Here is a 26,810-nt window from a genome sequence, read left to right on the forward strand (position 1 = left end):
GCATCAGTAGGAGTAAAGGTCTGTCTAGTGCTTAGCCGATCTGCTTCTCTGATCTCTCAACTTTCACACCCTAATATCTGACCCCAAGTTTTTATTAAGAACAATTAGAATTTACACTACATTTTAACATAGCACTGATACTGATAAACTGTGGCAGAACAGAGTTATCATTTTCAATCATTTACCCTCATGTTTTGACATAGTTGATAAACAGTTATCTTTCATAACCATTTTTACTCATCAACCCCATAACCCAAATTTTAAGAATCTAGAGATATATGCCAAGCTGTTCTCAGGCTAGTAGAGTAGTTTTTGTTACTATAAGGACATTAGACCAAAACAATCTTCAAGCCCTCCTGGGTATACTACCATGTCCCAACCAATGTATTATTAACTCTTAATGCTCAGATTGAGCAAGAAATATCCTCAGACCAAAGTTGTTGAAGTTATTATTCAAATTCTGACATAGTACAATGTTTATATTTTATATCTTTATAGAATACTTTTATCATCTTTCTACAACATTCTTTGCCCATCAGTGTAAGTATCTGTGTAGGACAGAGGTAACTTCAGTTAAATCTAACTTTTTGTTGTGTATGCCATATAATTGTAATCTGAACTATGGCCAACTCCTCTAGCCCACTGAATCTTGTTGACTTTTTGAAGTTTATTTTGTTTTGATTATCTTGTTCTGGAGTAAGTACAGGGACAGATGTTCAAAAAAATGTCTCATTGCCTCATAAAAAGACCCCAGGCTTCTTCATGTGTGTCATGACCTCCAAGGTGTAAGGAATACCTTCAAGCAGAGAAGGATTTTTCCCTAAAGTGGGGGGAAGAGTATGGTCAGGGAACTGTCTTGGGGAAACTTAGTAATGGTGTTTCTGAGAGAAGGCTTAAATGATTCATAAAAATTTTCCATCAATCCAACATTCCCAAATTGCACAAATATTAAAAGTCTCCCAAGTATGCAACAGGTGGAGATGAAAATCAAAGATGGCATTGTGGCCATCATGAGGCTCAGCTTTGCTGGATCTTTGCCAAATAGCTGTGCTGGCTGCATGGCTTCTGCCATTCTCATCAGATATGTCTGTGCTATAACTTTATTGTAAAAAGAAATGTGTCCAATTCATCTTTCAAGGCAACAGTTACTCTGATACACAAGCTGCATAAAGATCCAAAAAAGAAGAGAATTTCAGACCATTTGTTCTTATGAGCATATATGCAAAAATTCTCAATAAAAACTTGCAAACTGAACCTAAGAACATATAAAAAAGATCATTAACTATGATCAAGTAGGCTTCATCCCAAACATCCAGGGATGGTTCAACATATGTAAATCAATAAATATAACCCACCATATAACAAACAGAAAGACAAAAAATCACATGAGCCTCTCATTAACAGTAGTATTTGGTTTTACCCTAGGTTCCTGGGCTGTTGAGTCTCAGGTTCTTAGTCACTAAAGCATCCAGTATGGATTCTTTCTCGTGAAGTAGACCGTAGGTAAAATCAGATATTGGTTGGTTATTTTCCCAGTCTTTGTGCCACCATGGCCTTGCATATCTTTCAGGCAGGACACGACTGTTAAAGGGTTCGTGGTGGGGTTGGTGTTTACATTTCTCTTCAGTAGTGCAAGAAGCCCCTTCCTGTACCAAAGATGCTACAATATAGGAGTGAAGGCTCTATGTAGGCATCATTTGACTCTCCACATTCAACAAGCTGTGTCGGCGTTGTCTTTGACCTCAAAAAGTGTTTGTTGGTATACTGATCTTTAATCTTTTATTAATCTCTGGAGAGTCTTCAATATGTATTTTCTCTCCTGTGTTCATTCGAGAACTGGCTTTATTCCAGGTCACATTAAATTATTAAAGGCTCATTTTCTCACTCTGTCTCCAAGTTTAGTCCAACCTTTTCTGCGGCTGGTTTGCTGTCCTGTATTCCATCTTCCTCTTCTCCTTTCCTATGCCTCAGCTCTCCATTGCAGTAGTCCGTCTATCATCTCGCCTCCTATTCCTTGTATTAACTGACTGATACCTCCCCCACACCAGCAATGTAATTGATAATCACTCCCAAGCCCAGCTAATCTCCACACCATCTGCTCTGTGCTGCTGTGCACTCTGTATGTAGAGAAACAAGCTCCCAGGGACAGGAGCGGTGAGATGCACTGTGAAGGGAATAGAGGAGCCCAGGCTAGGGCGACCTTCGACACAGAAGGCAAGAGGAGGAGCCGGTCCTGTGAAAAGGCAGTGCAGTCACGACTCAACATGAGCCTGTGTGGGCAGCTCCAAGTAGAGATGGACATACATCAGTGACAAACACGAGCTCTCATACTGACCGATTCATAGGCCAGAAGGCACAGGGAAAGCTGAGGGTTTCCCTGCCCCGGGATCTCCATTATGGCTGGGAGACTTAGCTCTCTGTCTGTGGCTGGGAGACCAAATCCCTACTATGCAAGAGTTCATTATTGGTAGCCAATTTGTGCTCGTTCAGGCAGGGACTGGTGTGTCTTACCATCCTCCACTTTCCTACCTGTATAAGTATTATCCCTCTTTCTGTTAAATATGTATCACTAGGTACAATGCCACATTTATGAAAAGTTATAGGATTAATTATGACAATTATTTATTTAACAAAAATTACTTTAAATCATTTGTGTAATGAACAAGTATAAGCATAGAAAAAATTACCGTGCTGTGTTAAAGGAAAGATTAAGAATTAAAATTCTAGTGTTGATTAAACTTCAGTGAATAATTAATTATTTTATTTCCTTCTTTCATTAGGAGTCTTAGAGGGCAAGATTTGAGAAAAAGGAATCTAAGGAATCAAAAGGCCACCAGAGGGCACTGCACTTGCAGAAGCTGCTCATTGGAGATAAACAATTGAAGGAGAACCCTGGCATATAGGACTTAAACCAGAATTCAGACGTTTCCATCTAAAAACAAGATGAAAAGATCTTGTTTGATGCAGGGGTGGTGACGTGTGCCTGTGGTTTTATACTTCCGAAGCTCAGGCAGGAGGATCCCGTTTGGAGCCCCAGCTGAGTTGCATAGTGAATCCCCTGCCATACTCGCATTTAGATCCCATCTCATAAAAACCAAAACAACCAAATAAAAGAACATGTTTGATATTTATATTTTTGGTTGTGAGCCTAGCCTTCATTGGCTGAACTATCTCTCCAGCCCACGTGTTTGATATTTAAAAAAGCATTCTTGGCTGATGCTGGAGTTTGGCGGTAGAGCGCTGGCCTCGCATGAGTGTGGCTCTGGGCTGGGTCCCCAGCTCTGCAAGCAGCTTCAGCTGCACCTTCCAGAACCAAAGCAAGTTGGTTAGTTATGACCAGAAACACCGTCTCAACAGATCTGAAATCCAGCTGTTTATTATTATTTTGAATTTTATTTTAAATTACGTGTTTCTGTATTTGTTTGGGTATGTACACAGGAGTGTGAATGCCCAAGGGGGCTAGAAGAGGATGTTGGGTCCCCTGGAGCTCCAGCTACAGTAACCCCAATTACAGGAGGCTGTAAGCTGCCAGACATGTGTTGGGAATTGAACCCTGGTGCTCTGCAGGAGTGGTAACCAGGCTTATCTGCTAAGCCGTCTCTCAGATGTTTATCGTTGAAGTTAAATTTAAGTAACCTAGAATTATGAAATTATAAAGCTGAAATGGGAAAAGAAAAAAAATCCTGTAACAGGAAGGGGAACTCTCCTGACAGCAGCCAGCAACAGTGAGGCTTGCTGTTGAAAGAACATCCGAACACCACTTAGAAAGTAGCAACGTTAAAGTGGCTTTACTTGCCCTAGGCCAATAGGCTGAGACGTGTTTCTGCTGAAACAATTTCATGATGTTTTTCCAACTTTCACAAAGAACCTTACAAGAATCCTTTTCCTGCACATGTTTTTTATTTCAGGATTACCTTCCCTCCAAGCAGAAGGATTCTCTAACTGCCTTCATCTAGGAGCTTAGTTTGTCTGGGTAGAGTGAGACTTTGTAATGTTTCTTCAGAGGAAATTAGAACCTTCTAGCAACTTAGTGCTCCCCTGTGGCAGTGTGCAAGGGAAAATTAGGCATGACTCATCTTTTTAAGGATGCTTCCAAAAACTTATGTGAAATCTCCAGGATTATGTCTTAATTCCAGAGGTGTGTAAGCCTAGCCTCTCCTGCCTTGGATCCTCTGGGCAAAAGCTCTGCTCTCCTGTGTTGAGGAGTTAGCCAGGAGCTGCTCTGTAGTCTGGCACGTCTTAGTTTAGTTATGCGCATTGACAATGGCTGCATTTTCTTTCTCGCCAGGGAAAAATGAAATAGACTCTTCTAGTGTTCCACACACTCTGAAAGACACTCTAGGCAAGACAGGGAAACACTTTGGAGAAAGTCATTATTCTCATCTTTTCTTTCTTTCTCTTATTATTTTTTCTTTTTTTTCTCTTTTTCTTTCTTTTTTTCTTCTTTTCTTTTTTTTCTTTTTCTTTTTTTTCTTTCTCTTATTAAATACTTATTGGATTCTGATCAACTGGCAATAGCTTAATAATTTGGCTTAAATTAAAAATAAATATCTGTCAAGCAGCAAAAACATATGTTTTACTTTTGTGTCCTCAAGAAATTCTTAGAATGTATAAAGCACTCCAGCTACTGGCTGCACACTGGTAGCCGTGTGGACGTGATGGAGATCCAGGGTACACTGGGAGCCGTGTGGACGTGATGGAGATCCAGGGTCACACTAGGCAGTGTGGTCACAACTCTATTAGTTTGTGTAGACACACCCTATGACATTGCATAATGAGGGAACTGCCTAATGTCACCAATTAGAATGTATCTCACTGCTAATCAATGCATGGCTGTATATTGTTCATTTTTTATAGATATCAAACCGTGTTTCATTCCTGTCTGTTGTGTGCATTAATTGGAAGCATCATTAATTTTTTCCTTTTAAGGATGCAGGATCTTTCTATGTAGTCTATGCTGGCTTTGAACATTTTAATCCTCCTGCCTCAGGCTTTCAACTACTGGGGTTCAACTTTAATTTTAACTTACGGTAGAATTTAGATCGGCTTCTTTTGCTCAATCATTCATGAAAATGGGAAATTCAAGTGTGGTTTTGGCATAGTATTGTCATAAATATTTGTTATTTCAGTTTAACTCAATCTTTTCCAGGTTGGTCCCTACCCATTGCATGTGAAAAGCTACATTGTAGCTATCTTGCTGCATGAGTGATAATTCCTATTTCCTGTAGCTACTTCCTAACAGTCCCAGGACAGACACTATGTCCCGAATGCCACCCAATGTTTACTCCCCCTTCTCTTTAAATCTCCAGTACCATGTAATAATAACTTCATTTTGGCAAACCAGTACCTGGATGTTTTTCTGAGATTTTAAACTATGTTTAAATGGAGTGGATTGTTCCAGGTTCTGATTTACTATTTCCTTCCTTTTATGTTGTTTATTGAACTACAGTTTTGCCAGGCTTGTACAGTCTGAGTTACTCATTTAAACAAGGACATGGCGAGCATTCAGTAAGAGCCCTGTCATCGTCTGTTCATGGAAATATTTCTGGCTATGCCTGGGCTGCATTCTTTGCTTACACTGTCTTATGCTACTTTATAATATACACCATAGCAAACAGCTTTATACTGTATTATTCATTTAAAAGATTCAGCAAATCTCCTATTATTCTTTATAACAGATCCATCATTATGTTATTTTGGATCTACCCCCAAACAATTTGGGGGTATATTTTACTTCTTATTTTCATTGCTCTTCTGTCAAGCCCTTGTGAACTCTTAATGATTTTTGGAGCCATCTTACTGGTTCCTGTCACCATAGTCCCCTCCCTCCTCCAGATTATTTGACATAAAGATGGATTGTCCTTGCTCAAAAACCTTCAGAGTGTTTTATGTCCCACAAAGTAAATAGACCTTTTGTGCCTGTGGCTTTCTACTTTCCACAGCATGGTTTCAACACACACACACACACACACACACACACACACACACTCACACACACTCTCTCTCTCTCTCTCACACACACACACACACACACACTCACACACACACACACTCTCTCACACACACACACACACTTCAGTGTTAGACAGAAAGCATTGCTGCCACATGTTAAGAGGACTCACTTTCTTCTCTCTCTCTCTCTCTCTCTCTCTCTCTCCATTCCTTTTTTTGTAACCCCAGTTTTCTGACCTGAGAGACACAGGTAATAATAGTTTGTATTTCACACAGTTGTAAGCATTGAATGCAATTCTTCATTTAAAGCATTAAAACCAGTGCCTGCAAAGTTGTTCTTGTAGTTCCTCCTCTTCCTCTTATTGCTATATTATGTTTGGTAGCACTGCCGCAGCACTGCCGGATGAGCCAGTAAGTCAATTCTGTTTGTCATTGGTTTAGTTGTGCTCTGTGCTGTAGACCTGGAATCTTAAAATTTCTGTGGAACCGAGAACTTGGGCTTGCTTGCTCTTCAGTCACCCACCACCTCCCAACATACAGTCTATGCATGGAAGGCTAGTGCCCCCTCCCTTCTCTCCATTTTCCTCCTCTTCTTCCTCTTCTTCTGTTTGGTTACGACAGAATCTTACCCTGAATTCTAGGCTGACCCCAGATTTATACTAGTTCTGCCTCAACCTCCTAATGCTGGAACAAGAGGCATGAGCTAACATCCCCACCTCTTTCTGTTTATTTATTTTATGTGCATGGGTGTTTTGCCTATATGTACGTCTGCACACTATGTGCAGGTCTGTTGCTCATGGAGGCCAAAAGTGGTGTCACATGCCCTGAAAGTGGAGTTATTGGCAGTTGTGGGCCACCATGTGGGTATTGGAAACTGAACCCAGGTCCTCTGGAAGAGCATCAGTCCTCTTAACTATGGGACAATCTCATCTCTCAAGCTTTCACCCCCGTATTTCTTATTAGCAATTACTTCTAGAGAAGGATCTGTGGTTGTTGTAGTTTATGGGAATGCATTAAAAATAGTTAGGCCTTTTTGCCTCACAAAATTATTGATAAATAAAGGGTGGTATATCATTATATCAGAACACCATTAAACGGGAACAATGCAGTAACCTATGTTGAAATCATGTTCTTGTTATATAAAACATTCAATTTTGTATGATACCATTTGAATGAAATGTCCAGATTAGGCGAATCAGGACAGAATAGATTTATGATTGCTTTTGGGATATGAGTGGAAATGAGAAATAACTACATGGGTGGTTTGAAAGAGAATGGCCCCCAAATGGAGTGGCACTACTAGGAGTGTGGCCTTGTTGGAATGGGCATGGCCTTGTTGGAATGGGTGTGGCCTTGTTGGAATGGGCGTGGCCTTGTTGGAATGGGTGTGGCCTTGCTGGAATGGGTGTGGCCTTGTTGGAGGAAGTGTGTCAATATGGAGGTGGACTTTGAGGTCTCATATTTGCTCAAGTCACGCTTAGTCTCTCAGTTTATTTCCTGTTGCCTTTACATCAAGATGTAGAATTCTCCAACACCATGGTTGCATGTGGGCCACCATGCTCCCTTCCATGATAATAATAGACAAAACTTGTGAAACTGTAAGCCACACCCTCACTCTGCCCTGCCATAGGCCTAATCAGCTTCTTTATTAACCAATGGTAATAAAACATAGTCACAGCATACAGAGGGGAATGCCATAAAATTTGTATCAAGTTAAACACAGTTGCTCCTCTTGTCTACACTTCTCTTTCTCTAATATCTTATCGTTCTTTTAAATAGATGGCTTGTGACAGTCTGTATGTAGACACAATTCCACGATGTTTGGAAACAACCATCTGGAACACATGCTTAACCTTGATTCTCTCCACCCAGAGAACCCCCACTTTCTTTGTCTTATTCAGAGTAGCAGTGGGAAGCCCTGTGGGAAACCCGATTATGTGAGGCTTCTTAGTCACATCAGTCTTTAGAAGGGCTTGGTTGTACCATATGGGACTTCATGCGAGACTATGTTCAAATTCCACTGCGACTCAGTAGCAGTGGAAGACTTCAGAGACAGTGATTTTGCTATGGGCTGCCTTGCTGTGTGGCCACATTGTTTACACTGGCAGCCATGTCTGTCATAATCCTATCTGCTTTGGCCATAAGTGGGAATAACTAAGTCAAAAGAAAAAAATGTCTGCCTTTTTCTTTTCAGTTTTGATGTGGGACTCTGTATGCTGTGAATATCATTGGTTAATAAAGGAACTGATTTGGGCCTATAGCAGAGCTATAGGGGAACATAGTTAGGTGGGGAAAACTAAACGGAATGCTGGGAGAAAGGAGGCAGAGTCAGAAAGAAGCCATGTAGCCCTGCCTAAGGCAGATGCCAAAATTTTAGCCAGTAAACCGCAACCATGTGGCAATACACAGATTAATAGAAATGGGTTAAATTAATATGTAGGAGTTAGCCAATAAGAAGCTAGAGCTAATATGGCAAACAGTTATTTAATTAATACAGTTTCTGTGTCACTATTTCAGTTCTGGGCGGCCAGGATGAACAAGCAGCCTCCTCCAACACACTTTTTTGAGAAAATGTCCTCACAGCATTATTGAAGAATAATTCGTCAGTTGGGACTGGGCTGGGCTCCACAGCTCCGCATTTGGACTGGTTGTGATTTTCTATAGTGGTCTCCCTCTGATGGAAAATTCCTTGAATAGGGGTGAAAACTACAATTATCTGTGTGTACAGGGATAAATATTTGAGTATAGTTAGGCATTATGTTGTCTTAGTAGGGTGGTGATTTTATGTTCTTCTTCAAGATATCTGATTTCACCAATTCTGGAGAGTTGACAAAGTTTCCAGTATTAAGCATGGTTTCCTTTTTATTAATTGGGTTTTTAAGTCCAATTACAGAGCTGTAACATCAAGGGAAACGGGTTTGCTGTGAGGTTGTGTCTCCTAGAAATGTCAGAGATGCAATACCCTTGATGTCTCACCAACATGGCTGCCTAAACATGAAGTGAACAGGGACAACACCAGTAGATATGCTGACTCGGAAGGGGGAGAGCTCACGAGGCCTCATCCATCCTCAAAAACTACAACTAAGGAATGCCGAAAGCCAGAGAAACAGTTTTCCTAACTGTTTTCCTATTGTATAACACACTAACAGGTTATACAATACCAGATGATCATCCCTGAAAACATGGCTACAGGTAACATTATCCAGCCTGAGCAGGTTGTATTTATATATTAGGAATACACATGTGCGTGTGCGCACACACAGACACACACACACACACACGTGTGCACCACATATGTAACAGAAAAAGAGGACATGAATTTGAAAGAGACCAAAAAGGGGTACACGGGAGGGTTTGGAGGGAGGAGAGGGAAGGACAAAATGATGTAATTATGACATCCAAATTAAAAAGTTTAAAGAGCTAAACAAACAGAACAAGCTCCCACCCAAAAGAATGATTCAACGTCAGACCATTTGTGTCAGTAGGTTTTCTACATCACAAATGAGGTACTTAGAAGAGAGGTATTTGTGAGTTGATGAACTTAATGCAGAACATGGCGCCTGTAGGAGAGACAGTCTAAGGAGAACGCTTAGCAGTTCCAGAGACTTCAGATGCTCAGTGTGCTAGGAGCCGCTTTGTTTCCCGGCTGTGCATCCTTGAGGTGAACTCCTTCAGGTGATTAACATCACCGTGGATTAAGTTAATTGGCTGTCCCTAATCCCTGGCTGGACGTGCTAATTACAAATCCAAAGACATTTACATGAGACGAGCAGGTTGCCTATGTATCCAGAGATGTTTAATGTGAACCCCTCAAACTTCTTCCTCTTTTCTTCATAAGGACGGGTGCAGGTTCTGGTAAGTACAAGACTGCTTAAAATATCTCACCAAAAATTATCCTTTACTCATTTTATTCTGCTTTTCCCTTTCATATATAAGATTATAAACCTCTGTTTTATTTTTAACTACTAGAATAATAAATGTTACTAATAATTTCTGTCTGTTACTCAGATCTGATCTCAGTCTTTGTAGTATGCTGGTATTGAAGGAGGAGAGAGCTTTAGCATCAGGAAATTGTGTTTCCAGTTTAGTGAAATATGAGGAAAGTTTATTTATTTGTGCTTATAATAGCATTATGCATTTATTATAGAAAACTTTCCAATACATTAAAGAAAAGAACTTGTTGATAGTTTAAGTGTTATGGCTGCCATAGTGAATAAATACTATATATTTCCTCTGGGTCTCTCTTCCCTTCTGCCCAACAAGGCTGTGGTAATTAGTGATGAAACAAATTAGTTTCCATACAGTGTCACCTGTGAATTGTCCTGAGAATAAACATTCTGATTTGTCCAGTTTTCTACATTATCCTTCCTCAACTGCCCGAGTTCCTACTGTGTGGGAGAAAATTAAATTGAGAATATAATTAATGGAATGGCACATGCATCTTTTATTTTGTCAGATAGTTGGGGGACCAGATGCAACATGTGGGTAGAGACAACTGTTCAGGTCTGAGTTGCTGGAACCGAGTTAACCTAACCGGGTTAACCACAGAGTTAAATGTATTGTTGACTGAGACCCGTCAGAAGGCAGACAAGCGTAACACAGCTAAACCTGGTGAACCACACGGTGTTATATGTTCGTCCTTAGTCTGACAAAGTATTCATAACTGCTCCATTGCCTAACTTCCGGCAATGAAAACGTTCTGAAGAGAGAAGGGACGATATTGACAGCAAGCTATCACATTAGCAGCAACCAGTGTTAGGGTAAATTGCACTGGAGGCAAATACATTTTGTTAGTCAGCTCCCTTGCCATCTCAAGAGAGTCAGTGGAGGAGAGAAGCAGTTCTCAAGATTCCAGCTTCCTTATTACCTCTGCCCCCACTCGTTTTCAGTGCAAACTGAGAGAATTAAACATGTCTGGCTACTTGGCTTGTTTCCTCAAGTGACTCCAAAGTTTACTATTCCAATCTCAGAGGGCATATGTTTGAAAGTGCTTATAAGAAAACTTTACTGTCCAAACTTTGGTTAGTTTTATAAATGAAGAAAGAAGCACAATAATCAAAGGGCACATTTGGCCACCGAGACTTATCCCTCACATCACTGGTCTTGCTCGTGTGAGGTGGCCACATGCGTGCCCCACTGGTTTCCCCTTCCTCCACTACTCTGCAGCTGGCATCTAAGATTTCCATGGATTTCCTCTGGAAAGTGTTACCTTCTATTTCCTGCCTTCAATCCGGCTGGACATCCCTTCTTGAGGATTCCTTTGGTTCTCATACTCATCGTCAATTCACTTCCTGATTTACAGCATTAATGATGACGGATTCTCAGGAGTGCAATTAGAAAAGGGCCAAGTCTGACCCACTTCCTTGGAAAGGAATGTGGGTAACTTCTTCCCCAGTGATTGCTTTGCACACCGAACACAGACAGACCTTTCATTTAATACAAGTGCTGGATCTCCAGTATGTTGTGAGTCTACATCACCACGGGCTCTTAAGCCTCACTTCCATGAGTGCAAAATCACACAGCTCCCTAGAAACGTCCCCTAGTGACTTCTTCCAATGCGGCATGCTGGCAACCTTCAGCTTGCCTTTTATGGATTAGGCTCAAATCAGGGCTTGCTGTAAGGAAGTAAGGAAAAGGCTGGGGGAGGCTGCTAGTTCTTTCTCCTGTGGGGTTTGTCTTACATCTTCTCCCTTTTGGTCCCAGTACCAATTTTCTGTATGGTATATTAGCACAAATCAAAGAAATATAAAACTTATCAAAACCATTCACAATGTACAAATCTGGTCCCCAAATGTCCACCAGGTTAGCAGCATTTCCACAGTGAGATGCAGACAATAACATTAAAACCTTCACGATGCTCTTATGAAGTGAAGCCTTCCATTTTTCAAGAAGGAGGTAAAAATATATCTCAAATACCTATTTATGAATTCTCAAATAAATATGTAAATGAACCAAGCTAAAAATATGTGGAGGTAAAGAGCTCTGAAGTCCTTTATTTAAATAGTGAAGGAAGTTTAAAAATATATTAATTATACATATTTATGAAATACAGTGTGGCCTCTCAACCCACTACAATACATCTTGATCAGACCCAGGTGAACAGTGTAACTAGCTCCTCAGATACATTTGCCATTTGTTCTTGTTGGGAAGCCCTAACATCTACTAACTGTCTGAGGGACTCGGTTACCTGTCAGCCTACTGTCTAGAACAACAGGAGTCATTCTTCCTGTCCACTTGTAGTCACACATTGGTGAGCCAGCCTCTTTCTTTCTTAGAGCTGGCAAGGGAAGAGAGATTAAGGAGGCTTCTCAAGGCCAGGTCAGTGATTAGAAGAGGATGAGAAGCGACTTCAGTTTTGCTGACTATTAAAAGCTGGATTTCCCAGCTCCTGATGCGCATGCCAGCTCTGGCTACCTTTATTATCTTCAAGACTACAATCACTGCAAATCTCCAGGGAAGTGAGATGTAGAGACAATTCATATCTAGGTTGATCACAGAATGATTTTTTTCTCTTAAATTGCACATAAAGATTTGAAAATCACTTGGGAGATGTAAGAAGAGTCTTAGATAATTGCTTGTAAATATTTATGCATGTGATTTGGGCCAGATTTACAGTGCAATATTCCTTTTGGTATCTCCACACTACCATTCAAATCTATTTCATTCGATTTGTCTTTGAGGTTTGAGGGCTTTCTTATGCTTTCAAAGGCACTAATAGTTAGAGGGAATTAAAACAACAGAAACAGTCATGATATGCCATGCTAAAGGAAGACCCAGCCAGATAAAGCCTTTCTAAAGCTGTTAATTTTGTCAGTCAGATTCTGATTTCAAGGAACTCCTCTGCGGTTTTCTAAAAGGGACTCTTCTTCCATTCCCTGGCGTTTTTGTTTTAGAACTGATAGTGCACACAGTAGCCAGATGGCACCATTTTCATCAGTTCATAGTAATTTGATTATTTATTCAGCGAGTAGTGCTCAACGTTCATGGCAGATGATTTATTGTACTTCCTTAATTTCAGAGAGAACATCTGCTTCTATTTTAACATATCCATTGTAGATCTCCATGATACATATATTCCTCTAACTACTCGCATTTCCTTCCACCCAAAAGTCAATCTGAATTTAAGCCCTTCCTTGTCCCCTCTCCCATCCTATTGTTAACCCATAAAGAACTAAATTGCTGAATTGTTAAACTCTTACTTTTCTTGTTGGAGGGGCTCTGATTTGTGTCTCTTTTGTGATTTTTTTTATAATCCTACAATATTTTCAGTGGTCCCTGCATCTGCTGCTCCTTTCCTTTCTTATGCCTTACATAGGGAGCTCTGGGAACACTGGGAGTGATAACGTGTCTTCTGGGTAGTCACGGAGGTGACTTCAGTACTGTGTCTTGACAGAGAGCAGCCTGGTCTGCCAGTTGGTTTCCCTGATTCACTTGATCTTGATTCTGTGTGAGCCGAGGGCCCAGGCAGCTTCCAGGAGCTGGAGGATCTGGTGTTTTTAATTTTTTTGTCCCCTGAGGTAAGCAGTTCCCTTTCTCCATCTCTTGATGCAAGGGGCTATCCCCCATGTTGTAGGCTTCAGCTTCCATCATAAAAGGTTGAATATCTCAACTGGGGGAGTGGCTGATCTTGTAAGTCTGGCTGTGAGGAAATATTACTTTTTTTTTTTTTATTGAGAAAAGGAAAAAAAAAAGTATCCACCTCCTCCCAGCCTCCCATTTCCCTCCCCCTCCTCCCACCATTCTCCCCCTCCCCCAAACTCCTCCCACTCCCTCTCCAGTCCAAAGAGCAGTCAGGGTTCCCTGTCCTGTGGAAAGTCCAAGGTCCGCCCCCCTCCGTCCATGTCCAGGAAGGTGAACAACCAATCTGGCTAGGCTCCCACAAAGCCAGAACATGAAGTAGGGTCAAAACCCCGTGCCATTGTCCTTGGCTTCTCATCAACCCTCATTGTTTGCCATGTTCAGAGAGTACAGTTTTATCCCATGCTTTTTCAGTCACAGTCCAGCTGGCCTTGGTGAGCTCCCAATAGATCAGCCCCATTGTCTCAGTGGGTAGGTGCACCCCTCGTGGTCCTGACTTCCTTGCTCATCTTCACCCTCCTTCCGCTCCTCATTGGGACCTTGGGAGCTCAGTCCAGTGCTCCAGTGTGGGTCTCTGTCCATCACCAGATGAAGGTTCTATGATGATACGCAAGATATTCGTCAGTATTGCTATAGGATAGGGTCATTTCAGGTTGCCTATCCTCAGCTGCCCAAGGGATGAACTGGGGACATCACCATGGGCTCCTGGGATCCACTCTAGGGTCAAGTCTCTTGCCAACCCTAAGGTGGCTCCCTTAACTAAGAATTGTGGTTCCGTGCTCCCCTGTACAACCTTCCTTTTTCCCAATCCTCCTGTTTCCCCAAGTTCCCCCCCCTCCTTCCCTTCTCACTTTTCTCTCCCCATCTCCCCTTACCCCCATCCCACACCACCCCCAAGATCTCAATTTTCTCCCTGGCAATTTTGTCTACTTCCCATAGCCAAGAGGTAACTATATGTTTTTCCTTGGGTTCACCTTCTTATTTAGCTTCTTTAGGTTCACCAATTGTAGTCTCCGTGACCCTTATTTATGGCTAGAAGCCAATTATGAGTGAGTACATCCCATGTTCATCTTTTTGGGTCTGGGATACCTCACTCAGGATAGTGTTTTCTATTTCCATCCATTTGCATGCGGAAATATTACTTTTTATAACTTCTCCACAGTCAAGGAAGAGCCCCCTCTTCTTTTCAAGTAATCATGCAGCTGGATAACTTAACTACAGTCTTCTTGGATGAGTGGTGGGTGGGCCTCGACATGCCCTTAGTTGATATATTAGAACAGGCTCTTCCCTGGAATGCAGCCAGCTGGAGTGTGGCAGTCCTGGCAGGCTGGTTGAGGTTGATGACAATTGTATCAGGGTTGATGCCACTGAAGAGGCCAGATCAGATGGTCTTGGGACTGTCTCTGTGTGGCACTGGTAATTGTAGTCAGCTGGGAGGTTGCACCATGTGCAAGATTTCATCCTCTGGGGTAGCTAAAAGGGGTGCTTCCTCGGTCCTTCAGGCTTGACAGTCTGTGGGTCTCACACTGGGATGGGGCAGACTCCATGGTGAGAAATATTCCACAACCAGGGGCAGGGGAGTTTCTGTGTGCCTACCCCACTGTGGTGTATGGGCATTGTGGTGGAGGACAGGTCTCTCCCTCATATAGGCGCACACCTGCCTGGCTGCCTCCCAGCGACTTAATAGGTCTTACATTAGGGCCACATGCATCCCTGTGCTCAGTCACCTCTTGCTATGGAATATGAGTGCCCATTTAGGTGAAACGACCTCGGCGGAACTGCAGGCTGGGACCCAGTGAGATCCCATAGCCAGAGCTGTGGGCCACTGCAAGGACTCCTAGACCCATTCACCATTTATTCCTAAGTTAGACATTCCCATTTTAATTTCCTAGTCTATTTTGCTGGTGACCAATCTGCTTTTCCTTTGGAGACCAGTGCCACACTGGTATCCCATCAAGGCTTCAGATGCAAACTCCTGCCGGGTGATCCAGTCTGCCTGGCTACTCTGCCTAACTCCCTGGAGGTCCTTACTCCTGCCTAGCTCTCTGCTGGTCCTTTGCTGGTCTAAATGTCCAGCCTAGTCTCATCCTTGTACACTCAAAGAGACTGACTGATTCTGGGTCTCACATTCCCCTTGGCCCCTGCAAGAGGACCTTAGAACCTTGAGTGCACGATTCCCAGTTCCAGAGACTTCAGTGTGAGGAGAGGCCCTAGGGCAGCATTCTCTCTGAACCAACGGGGGCTGGGGGTGTTGTTGGGATCTTTCTGGAATAAGCACTCTGATACAAACAAGAATGGAAGGGGGGAGATGTCCTTGCTGGACCAAAGCCAGGACAGTTCCTGAAAGGTTTTGATCTCCAGGCCAGTTTATATAATTTATTTATTTATTTATTTATTGTGCATTGGTGTTTTGCTTGTGTGTATGTCTGTGTCAGAGTGTCAGATGTTGAAGTCATAGACAGTTGTGAGCTGCCATGTGGGTGCTGGGAATTGAACCTGGGTCTTCTGGAAGAGCAGTCAGAGCTCTTAACCACCGAGCTATCTCTCTAGTGCCCAGTATTCTTTTATATTCTAAAATCACAAGGTGGAGTGGGCAAACATGCAAGCATTAGCATTACCATACAGTCTCAGTGACACAGCTCCAGACCGTTGTGAAAATAAGCCATTTTCCCTCCCTCTTTAGGTCTCTGCCAAAATGAGTGAGGCACCGTCTACTAGCTTCTCCATGATTCAACTGACTTCTTCTGAAGGTCAAGTTCCTATCCCTCGCCATTCAAACGTCACTCACCCCGTGGTGGCTAAACGCATCAGCTTCTACAAGAGCGGGGACCCCCAGTTTGGCGGTGTGAAGGTGGTGGTCAATCCTCGTTCCTTTAAGACCTTCGAAGCTCTCCTGGACAACTTATCCAGGAAGGTGCCCCTACCCTTTGGGGTGAGGAACATCAGCACACCCCGTGGAAGGCACAGCATCACTAGGCTGGAGGAGCTGGAGGACGGCGAGTCCTACCTGTGCTCCCACAATAGGAAGGTGCTGCCAGTTGACCTGGACAAGGCTCGCCGGCGCCCTCGGCCCTGGCTTAGCAGCCGCTCTATAAGCACACATGTGCACCTCGGCTCTGCTACTGCCCTGGTGTCCACCACTGCTCCCGGCATGCTCCGTGCTCCGAGGAGGCTTGTGGTCTTCCGGAACGGCGACCCGAAGACCAGGCGTGTGATCCTTCTCAGCCGGAGGATTACGCAGAGCTTCGAGGCCTTTCTGCAGTACCTGACACAGGTCATGCAGTGGCCAGTGGCCAAACTGTATGCCACGGACGGAAGAAAAGTGAGTGTTTTTGGTGACTCCTAAGTCATCTCCCGTGTGTATCTGTGTGTGTATGTGCACGTGTGTGTGTATACATGTGCATGTATGTGTGTAGTAGTCTTGGTCTTCTTGTCAGAACCTGACAGATTATTGGGTCGGAAGGCATCTGCTTCCCCCTCATTTGTTGTCTGTGAACATGTTTTGTTCATGTTTTGTTTGTTAAATTCAAAACTTACAATGTTTGGTTTAAGAATACCATTTTCATAGTATTCCTTAGAAGCGAGTGACCAAGGGTAGTGTTTTCCCATCTAGAAAAAGCATCTTCCTAGTACCCCCGTGGCAGGTCTGCAGGGTATGCGGGGTCTGTGGCTAACCATACGGACTCAAGAGATCAGCTTTCAACCTTGCTATCCCTCATGCCCTTGCGCAGTTGGCTGCGGATTGGTGGGCACTTGGCTGCTGAAACTGCAGACTTCGGTGGGGAATACAACATTGCTTTTAAAGATATTTAGTTATTCTAGAAAACTAGTCTCTCACTTTCTAGCTAGTATGCAGGCTCAATAGTGTCTATGGATCTGCTTACACCCATCCCCCATCATGCCTAGATTAATTTTGTGTGCGTGATTGGTATCTAAGAAAACGCCCAAGTTATAAACATACCTCATGGAAAGATCAGTACTTGCTCATGTGTGACAGTGACTCTGGTTTCTTTTTTTTTTTTTTAGGCGTTTTTCTTTTCATTTCTTTATTTCTCTTAGCAGCACAAAAGGGTAATCGCACATAATTGGAGGTAGAATGGGCATTCTTTGTCATATGTCCAACTCTACGACATGATTCTCCTGCTAATGTGACAGGAAGGACTCTGAAGAACACTTAGAACAAGGCGAGAGTTTCAGCAATGTGGCAAGACAGTACTAGCTTCATCCTGCTGTCACTGGCTTCTCTAGTGCTGTGACTTATCCTGAATTGCACAGTGTGGTCCTCAAGTTCTTTTTTTTTTTTAAATTTATTTATTTATTAAGGATTTCTGCGGTTTCTTTTAGGTACCTAGTCTCCAAGCAGTGCTTCTGAGCTCGGGAGCTGTGGTAGCAGCCGGAAGGGAGCCATTTAAGCCCGGAAATTACGACATCCAAAAGTCCTTGCTTCCTGCTAGGTTACCAGGGGTCTCTCATCGTGTGCACCGGAAGGGTAAACCCACGTTAGAGAAAAGAAAGAGTAAGTCACTCATAAATACTCACTTATTAGCTCTGAAACTTTTCTTTGCCTTACCAGGAAAAATTATATTTAAAGGACCAGGCTCATCACAAAAGACAAATTATGAGAGGATTAAAAGTATTCCAAAATGAGATTTGTAGCACAGGTTCTAATAGGTCTTATTAATAAAAGTCCGGAGTCAGGTATTGGGGAAAATGCTGAGAGATCAGAGAGACGAAGGAGCAATACCACGGCCACCTTACCTCTCAGCTTTCTAGCTAAAAAGAGACTGAGCTTCTGTCTCCTTCCTCCTTATCACTTCCTCTCTCCCCCAGCCATATCACTTTTTGCCTGTCTGTACAAACCTCCAGATCTATAAGGCTAGCTAGTGGCTAGCTCTGCCCTCTGATCTTCAGGCCAGCTTGATTTGAACAAACAAAATATCACCACAGAAATTTGCTAATGTATAGCAGGAAATAGTCACAGATATCTGGTTACTTTTCGAAAGACTTTTCCAAATAATCAATGATACACATTTTTACATGGATGAAATATACTTTTTTTTTTAAGACTGGGTCTTTCTGTAGCTTTGGAGCCTGTTCTGGAACTTGCTCTATAGACCAAGTTGGCCTTGAATTTACAGAGATCCACCCCTCTCCACCTCTGAGTACTGGGATTATAGGTGTAAAGGCATGCACCATCACTGCCTGGCTTTTTTAAAAAAAGACAAAATGTCAGAAATTTTTGCTTTGGAGTTTATAGAATTGTATAAGTGACTTCTCTGGTAGTTGTAGACTTTTGTCTGAAGGAGCATTCCTAGCTGAGTTCAGTAAATCAGTGGTCTATATAAATTTAAAAAAAAAAACCTAACTGTATACTCTCCCTTCTGAAGCTGTTCCTGTAAAATTATCTATGCTAAGAAACATTTTTTGATCAAAATAAAGTAGTTAGTTCAGCCAGTTCACATTAGTAACAATAATCTAAATTTTGAAAATTTTAGGATTTGATTAGCAGTGGGGCACTGTCACTGGGATAGGGGAGAAAGAGGGCATCTTGAGGCTCAAGAGTGTGAGAAAACTTAACTCAGTTACTCACTGTGCTCATTAACTCCGAGAGAAGCTCAGTGCCGATTGCCATTTACACATGAATTCGAATTTTCATTCTCTTTAGACTTGGAGTAATCTTTATTTTAAGAAGTAATAATCCCTGTTCTTATTGCTAGTATGGCTGAAATAATTTATCGCCTTTATCTGATTATTTCAGGAGTACATTCATATTTGTTAATGCACCTATTTTTTAGGTATTAATTGCCGAGCATATATTATGCATATAGTTGTACTGTTTTACCTTGATCAATTTTTGAAGTGGACTTGCCTCTTTTTGTGTCTCTTATCATCTCTTTATTATTTTTGATAGTCTTTGGGGCTATGAGAGCTTTGTTGAGTTTTGCTTCATCAAGTTAAGAATGAGAAATTTTTATTTACCCAAAGCTATAAGCAGTATTTTAGGATTAGCTCTGAAAACTCCAAAGACAATTACTTTAGGGGACATGTGCAAATCTACAAGGACCTCTAGGAAGAAATCTCTCACGCTAAGAAGCACAACTACTAAGGTTAATGACAGACTTCATATTAAAAGCCACACTTGGGCTGTGTCAAATGTTGGTGTTTTTGTGTATATGTAAATAAATCAACTGCATGGACGACACATATAAAATTTAAATATTATTTAACTGATCAAGTATAAAGATGGTTAGCTTCCATAAGGCTACTGAGTGTCTTCTGCACATGCTTAAATGGACCCCAGTACACACTGCTGCTTGCCAGTCTCTCTTACTGGGATCTACAGAACTTTGTCAGATTCCAGTTTCAGTACTGGTAAGCAAATAAACCACAAAGAAAACATTTTTACCCAATATATTCACTAGTAATTTGTACTTTATATTCTTATTGTCATTCCTTTATAAATTAAAATTAAAATTCTAAATATGTTTCCATTAAAGTATGATTAATTTACGTTTAATAGTGGTTTGAAAAAAAAACCCCAGAAACTGTAGTAAGATTTCTCAAATAACCATTGAGTATATAGAGTTTAGAAATGCGTCTGTATGGGGCTGGAGAGATGGCTCAGAGGTTAAGAGCATTGCCTGCTCTTCCAAAGGTCCTGAGTTCAATTCCCAGCAACCACATGGTGGCTCACAACCATCTATAATGGGGTCTGGTGCCCTCTTCTGGCCTGCAGGCATACACACAGACAGAATATTGTATATGTAATAAATAAATAAATATTAAAAAAAAAGAAAAAAAAAGAAATACGTCTGTAACATTTTATTGCAAACTACAGAAAAAATGCTATTTTGTACTAATTTTTCCTTTTCTTTTCTCTTTGCTGCGTCTTCCTTGGGATATTTACAACTTCCTCTTTCCATGCTGGGTTTTAACATGGCATCTTTTACTCTTAAAATCTTGAAAGTGAGCGCACGCAGGCCTTCAGTCCTAAGTTCCCAGATCGAGTCCCTGGCTTCTGAGAAAACATGTGACTGTTCTTCAGACTGTTCTGTAGTCCCTGAAAACAGCTTGACCTTGGAGAGGCATGATTCTCAGGATCTGCCAGCGTTTCCTTCTGAAGACGGTGTTGAGAAGTCCGTTGTTTTTAATCAGGATGGCACTATGACCGTGGTGATGAAAGTTCGATTCAAGATCAAAGAAGAGACCGTAAAGTGGACAGCCACTGTCGATAGAACTGGTCTTCCAATTAACGACGGAAGGAGTGAGCAAAGCAGTTATCCGGGAAGAATGGATAAGAGACCATCCAGCCTAAAGCATGCAGCACGCGCATTGTCCGAAGACATCACAGATACCACTCAGCAGGGCAGTCTGACAGAGGCAGAAAACTCTCAGAAGACAGAGCAGCAGGCTGAATCATGCAGCTCTGCTGGCTGGGAGAATGTTTCTGTGGACACAGATGTTATTCAGGGAGGCCAGGAGCAAGTGAAACGTTTTTATAGGCCCCCAACCCCTGGGCCAAGGAGAAGGAGACAAAAGAAGTCTGTGATAGGTACTGTTACTCTAGTATCCGAAACCGAGGTTCAGGAGAAGCAGTTTTCCTACAGTGAAGAAAGAGAGGGTGGGGAAAAATCTGAGTATCATGTGTTTGCACATTCTTGCAGCAAAATGTCATCAGTATCTAATAAACTTGTTCATATCCAGAGCAAAGATGAGTCGACATTAGAAAGATCAAAGGAAAGTGGACTGCTTACGTCAAACGCTGTAAACGCTGGTGCTATAGAAATTACAAGTCAGAAGGTCTTCACGATGTGCCATAGCAGTGGTTTACCACCAACTGTTTCGGAGAGTTCAGTTGTGGAGGAAGGCATAGTTGAGAGTGTAGTGTCAGACAAAGCTGGTATTAAGCGTTTCAGAACTTGTGGTAACACGCATGACAGGGGCAGTTCGTTTGCAGCAGATAGAACTCTTCCCTCCGGTAACAACTCTGGAAATGACCAAAGTATTTCTGAGGTTCCTTCTGTAGGATCCTCAGCTGTCACCACAAGAGTAGACACACTAGTTAAGGAATTTGCTCACTGTGGTTTAACAGAACTTCAAGAAAATAGACAGCAGGTTTTATCCTCTTTTCCCAGCAAAAAGAAGAAGAAATCTCAGCCACATATGATAAATCCCAGGTATAAGAAAAAAGTGATTGAAATCAAAGGAACCTCTAAAAAACTTGGGAGGATAAACAAAGAAGGAGCAATTGCCCAGGAAATACTACTGAGAGATTCAGATGGTCCTCTTAAAGGAGGGAGATTTTGTAAGGAAGGCCTGGATCCAAGTGATGTGATAACTGAATCAAATCATTTCTGCCCCCAAAGTAATAATATCAGTACCAAAATTTCCAAGAATTTCCATAAAAATAAGTTAAATGGCTTTCAAAATCCTAAGACTCAAAGACTTTTAGTCAAAAGGAAACCCAGACCACTAAAGATGGTAAGTTTAGGAGGACTCAGGAAACAAGAAATTGGTCAAGGAGATAAAGTATTTCTCCACAATGAATCTAACCTTTTTAAAAGTAATTTGGAGAATCAGAGTTTACTTCATGTATTTAATATCCTTGAGGAAAACCAGAAACCTTTTCATAGTCCACAGTCACAAGTGGAGATAGTAACAGAGAATTTAAGAGGAGTGACAAGCAAGAGTTTAGCCCCTAAAGTTAATGATTTACACGTAACTTTAAAAAGCCACAAAAAACAAAAGGTAGATAAATTGAAGTCAGGTGCTATAGTAAGTGAGCAGCATGCTATGAGAAGGGCAGGCCCATTAGCTTCCTTCAAAAAACCTGATTTTCCTGAGGGTATTCCCCATCATTCAGTTAAGAACTATGTACAGAGATGGCTGCAGAACATAAATACGTATCAAGATTTTGAGCCCAGAAATTCAGCTCCACTATGCAAAAATGGAAGTATCATGGTAAATTATAACAGTAACGGTTCTCCAGGAAATAATCTCCACACAGCTTCTTCAAAAAGAAATAGTTTTGTTATGGAAAGTAATAAGCACCAAACTAAAAATGACAACTGGACAGGCGATAAAAATCAAGAGGCTGGTGAATCTCTTGTTAAAGATCATGGCAAAGAGCTTGATAAACACGCCTGTGAGAGTCAAGATGTTTCTCTGCATGACCGTGGCCCTTGGTCAGTAGCCACTGCTAACCATCATAGTATTGAAAGTCATTTATCTACTGAAAAGTCCACACCAGAAGTGAGCCTTATTTACCAAGAAATGAACCTAGCTACAAAAGGGCAGAGGATTGAGGCTGCCACTCAGGTAGACGCCACGGGAGAGAATGTTCTGAAGAACTACTTACCAGCCCTATTGCTTCAACACCTGGAAGCTTTTGTTGCTAGCAACAAGAAAAACCAAAATGGTACTGCTCAAATTCTAGGTTCATTAGCAGATCTTGCATTTCCTTCTGCACTGTACAATTCATCCACTAACCTCCTTCTCGCTTGGCTTTTGGTACTAAACCTAAAGGGAAGTATGAATAGCTTCCGTCAAAATGATGCTCATAAGATCACCAGCAGATGTGCAGAAACATCTGCACTGTTGGAAATTCTGAAGCACGTTGCCATCGCAGAGGAAGCTGACGACTTGAAGGCTGCTGTTGCCAACTTAGTGGAATCAACCAAAAATGACAGGGAACCCAGTGAGAGGGAACAAGATACAGCACCAGCAACTTGTACTGCAGCCAGCATTCAGAGTGTTGTCAAGTGTAATGAAAATGAGAGAACACAGAAGATGCTCTTGCATGAGGGTTACTCTGCCAGGGAGGACTGTGACCCCGAGTTCTGTGTTTCAGAAATGATTGACAAGGAACATACCTCTCAATGTGAGGTGTGTACTGTGAATATGACTTATCCTTCAAAAGAGGCAGGTAACCCCAGCAACACCCTTTTCACCAGTAATAGTTATACTATGAGTCAGCTCTCCACAAATGATGCTTCTTCCCTTGGAGCGGGCTGTTTACTTACCGGTGGTGTGTGTTCCCATAAGGTTTGTGCTCAGACAGAGAGCACCTGTGAGGCAGCTTGCCTGAGTGCTGAGACTTACATTCCCATCAAAGCCTGCAATACGATTGACTTTGTGAATTCAGAAGAAAAAAAAGATGGTGATAATTTGGAATTAACTGAAAAACTCAAGACACTCGATGAAGTTCCAAAAGATTTAAATATTTTGGTAGGCTCTGTGCATAAAAATGACTCTAATGTATCAACATCGCATCAAAATGTCAGTGACATAAGCTCCTGTGGTCTTTTCCTAGGGAAAACTGGCCCGGAATTTGATAAGGACTGTAGCTCTCTAGAAGAATTAGAAAATTGCTCACTTAAGAAAATTGTGAATAAAAAGAAATGCCTATCTTTTGATAAGGAAGAATCACGAACTTCTGAAGAACCAGGGTCCATAACCAATAGCATGACATCAAAAGAAAGAAATAGCATTTCAGAATTAGAATCTTTTGAAGAATCAGAAAGCCAAGACACAGATATTTTTAATATAAAAGTAAGTGCTGAAGAACAAGCTACTGAGGAGTCCGTGAAAAAAGAGTTAGAGGCCAGAATGAGTTTGAAGTTGATGCAGATATCAAATAGGAATACTATAGAAGATGAAAGAAGAAATACTGTGATTTTGGAGAAAATTGGTAGGGGGCAGGTGACATCACCATCTTTAGGTTTTTGCTATGATTCTAATAAAAATATGGAAAAGGAGATCAGTGGAGGAGAAAATAAGATGAGAGTTAAAATGATGGTAGAAAGTATTGAAAATGTAAATTACGCAGAGTCCTCACTTAATGGTAAAACCCATCTCAGAAGTCCCATGACTTCAGACTGGTCAGACTGTAGACCAGATAGTGAGAGAGGGCATCCTCATAAAACATCCAGTGATGATCACAGTGACAATGATGATGCAGCCCATGAGAAAGAGCACAACAGAGGAATTGTTAAAAGGGCAATAGAAAAGCTTTATGGCAAAGCAGAAATTATCAAACCACAACTTTTTCATAGGTCTATACACAGATCTCAAGTTTGTCCTTATAATCTCGTGGAAGTTCAGTGTGCTAAGAAAACAAATTTTAATGATTCTGAGTGCCAGTCATCGATCTCTTCTGAACAGGAATCTAGATGTTCCCTCCTGTTTCAGGAATTCCAGGAGGAAAGACAAGGTGAAGGTGACGTCAATGGCATGAGAGGTTTTGGGGGTAACACCCTAGAACATGTTACAAAACCAGCTGAGCATGACAAGGTCCTTAGAAAAAGAGAGAAAGGAGAGCTGATTGACAATGGCAAATGGCTCCTGCAGGAAAATCACTTGTGGAGAGTGTCACTTGACAATACTGGCATGTATGGCAATGCAGACACCACATCAGTGGATACTCTCGTTGATAAGAGCAGCTTGGAGGTGCCGTATTCACACTTAGGAGATTTGGCTCCGAGACCAACATTGGCTGAATTGTCCTCTTCAGAACTGGAGGAAATGACTCAACCCGTTGAAGTAAAATGTAATTATTTTAGCTTTCCTCATGGTAGTGACTCTGAGCCCTTTTGTGAAGATTTTCTAGATGTGCAGAATAAAACCCATCCCAAAGAGAGAATGCCAAATCATCACAAGGAGGAGAAGGTTAAGGATCCATCTGAAAGAGTGTGTACATCTGTTACACAAACCTTTGCTCCCGCTGGCAATAAAGTCCACCCCGTCTGCAGTGATGCTATTGAAACCCAGCCATTACCTGGGAGTAAAATCACTCACAGTGCACTTCAGGAAGGCGACTCTTTGGATAAACTCTATGCTCTTTGTGGCCAACATTGTCCAATACTAACAGTTACCTTTCAACCTGTAAATGAGGAAGACCGAGGCTTTGCTTACCGCAAAGATTCTGATATCGAAAATTCTTTGGGTTACCACTTATGGATGAAAATATACCCGTTTCTGCTGCAGCCAAACAAACTCAGAAGCAAGAGAAATAATGCGAGTGTGAGAAAAACATTTACGGATAATGCCATTGGTGGTCCATTTGATCACTTTTATTCCAAAAACATGGTTGACTTGATGGATGAAAGAATGAAACACACACATGTTAACTCTTTGAACTTAGAGGAAAAAATTGATTTAAAGAAATTCCAATTATATTTAGAGAAAAAGTTTTCAGATCTCATGCATACATCATTGCTAGTTGCAGAGGATATAAATTCCATTAAACGAAGCCCTAGCAATTGGACAAATAACTTCAAAAATGTTGATGAGAATAGCAATTTAATTAACGGAGCCCAGAACTCAAGAACAAATCCTAACCAATCAGTAACAGAAAATCCCAGTTATCAGTTCCCCTTTGAACTGTTTGGTCTAGCTTACGTGTTAGATATTTGCCAAGTTGAGAAATCCGTAAATATCAGAAATGGAAATATATTAGAAATACATTGTATTTTAGAAGGTGAAATTCTTTTCATCTGGGAAGAGGAAAACCAATTAAATGTAATAGATATTGAAAGCAATAATAAGCAAGATAATTTATAGCTACAGTATGAACCCAGTCTGGTTTTTCAATGCTTTTTTCCATAAAAAGGTGCAATGTATGGGATGGAATTTAGGCTAGATCCTCTCTAAGAATTTATTACTTTCAAATATCTGGAAAATATACTCTTGGATAAAACTGATTTGGCTTTCTTCATTGCCTTGTTCCTTGTTTCTTAGTAATTATGGTTTTATGTGGTTTCATTTTAAACTTACAAGATTTTCTGTACCTATGACATTTTTGACCAGAATATCAGAAATACGGCCAGGACAAGAAATATGTCTTTAAAAATATTAACTATGTATATAGCATATTGGATAATTAGTGAATAAATGTAACTTTAAAGTACTTAATTTATTATTTTAAGTGCCGATTGAATAAAAGTGTGATTGCAAGTTCTCTATCACAATCTGCAAATTTCTTGTTCTAGAGTTGCAGAGAGTCTTGTCTCGTCTCCTCAGACATCCACTGAAGCTACTAAGTGTTCTATAGGACATTTGTCACCATTGTCCCTCCAGTATGTTTTCTACAAATTATAATCTTTTTTCGGAGACAGGGTTTCTCTATAGCTTTGGAGCTTGTCCTGAAGCTTGCTTATGTAGACCAGGCTGGTCTTGGACTCACAGAGATCCAACTGCCTCTGCCTTCCAAGTGCTGTCAAATTTTAATCTTTAAATTAAATTTTTAAAATTTATTTTAACAAAGTTTTATATATTATAGT

At 41.3% G+C, this 26,810-nt stretch overlaps 1 protein-coding gene across 2 annotated transcripts in view; it reads left to right on the forward strand.

Annotated features, from left to right (window-relative positions):
• Window positions 1-16,219: 16,219 nt before the first annotated feature.
• Window positions 16,220-26,810, forward strand: part of Rp1 (RP1 axonemal microtubule associated) — a 113,113-nt gene continuing 102,522 nt past the window's right edge. Inside the window, exons 1-3 of one of the 2 annotated variants that reach the window (XM_041657696.1) lie at window positions 16,220-16,852; window positions 17,875-18,046; window positions 20,498-26,091. In XM_041657696.1, the coding sequence (XP_041513630.1) occupies window positions 16,226-16,852; window positions 17,875-18,046; window positions 20,498-26,091 (6,393 nt within the window). In that variant the 5' untranslated portion in view covers window positions 16,220-16,225. Of the gene's footprint in view, window positions 16,853-17,874; window positions 18,047-20,497; window positions 26,092-26,810 lie in introns of those variants that run through there. The other variant, XM_041657697.1, reaches the window with a different exon arrangement.

This window comes from Microtus oregoni, unplaced genomic scaffold (genome assembly GCF_018167655.1).
Source record: "Microtus oregoni isolate MIOR12 unplaced genomic scaffold, Mior012 000008F_ref0000371, whole genome shotgun sequence".
NCBI classification, from domain to species: domain Eukaryota; kingdom Metazoa; phylum Chordata; class Mammalia; order Rodentia; family Cricetidae; genus Microtus; species Microtus oregoni.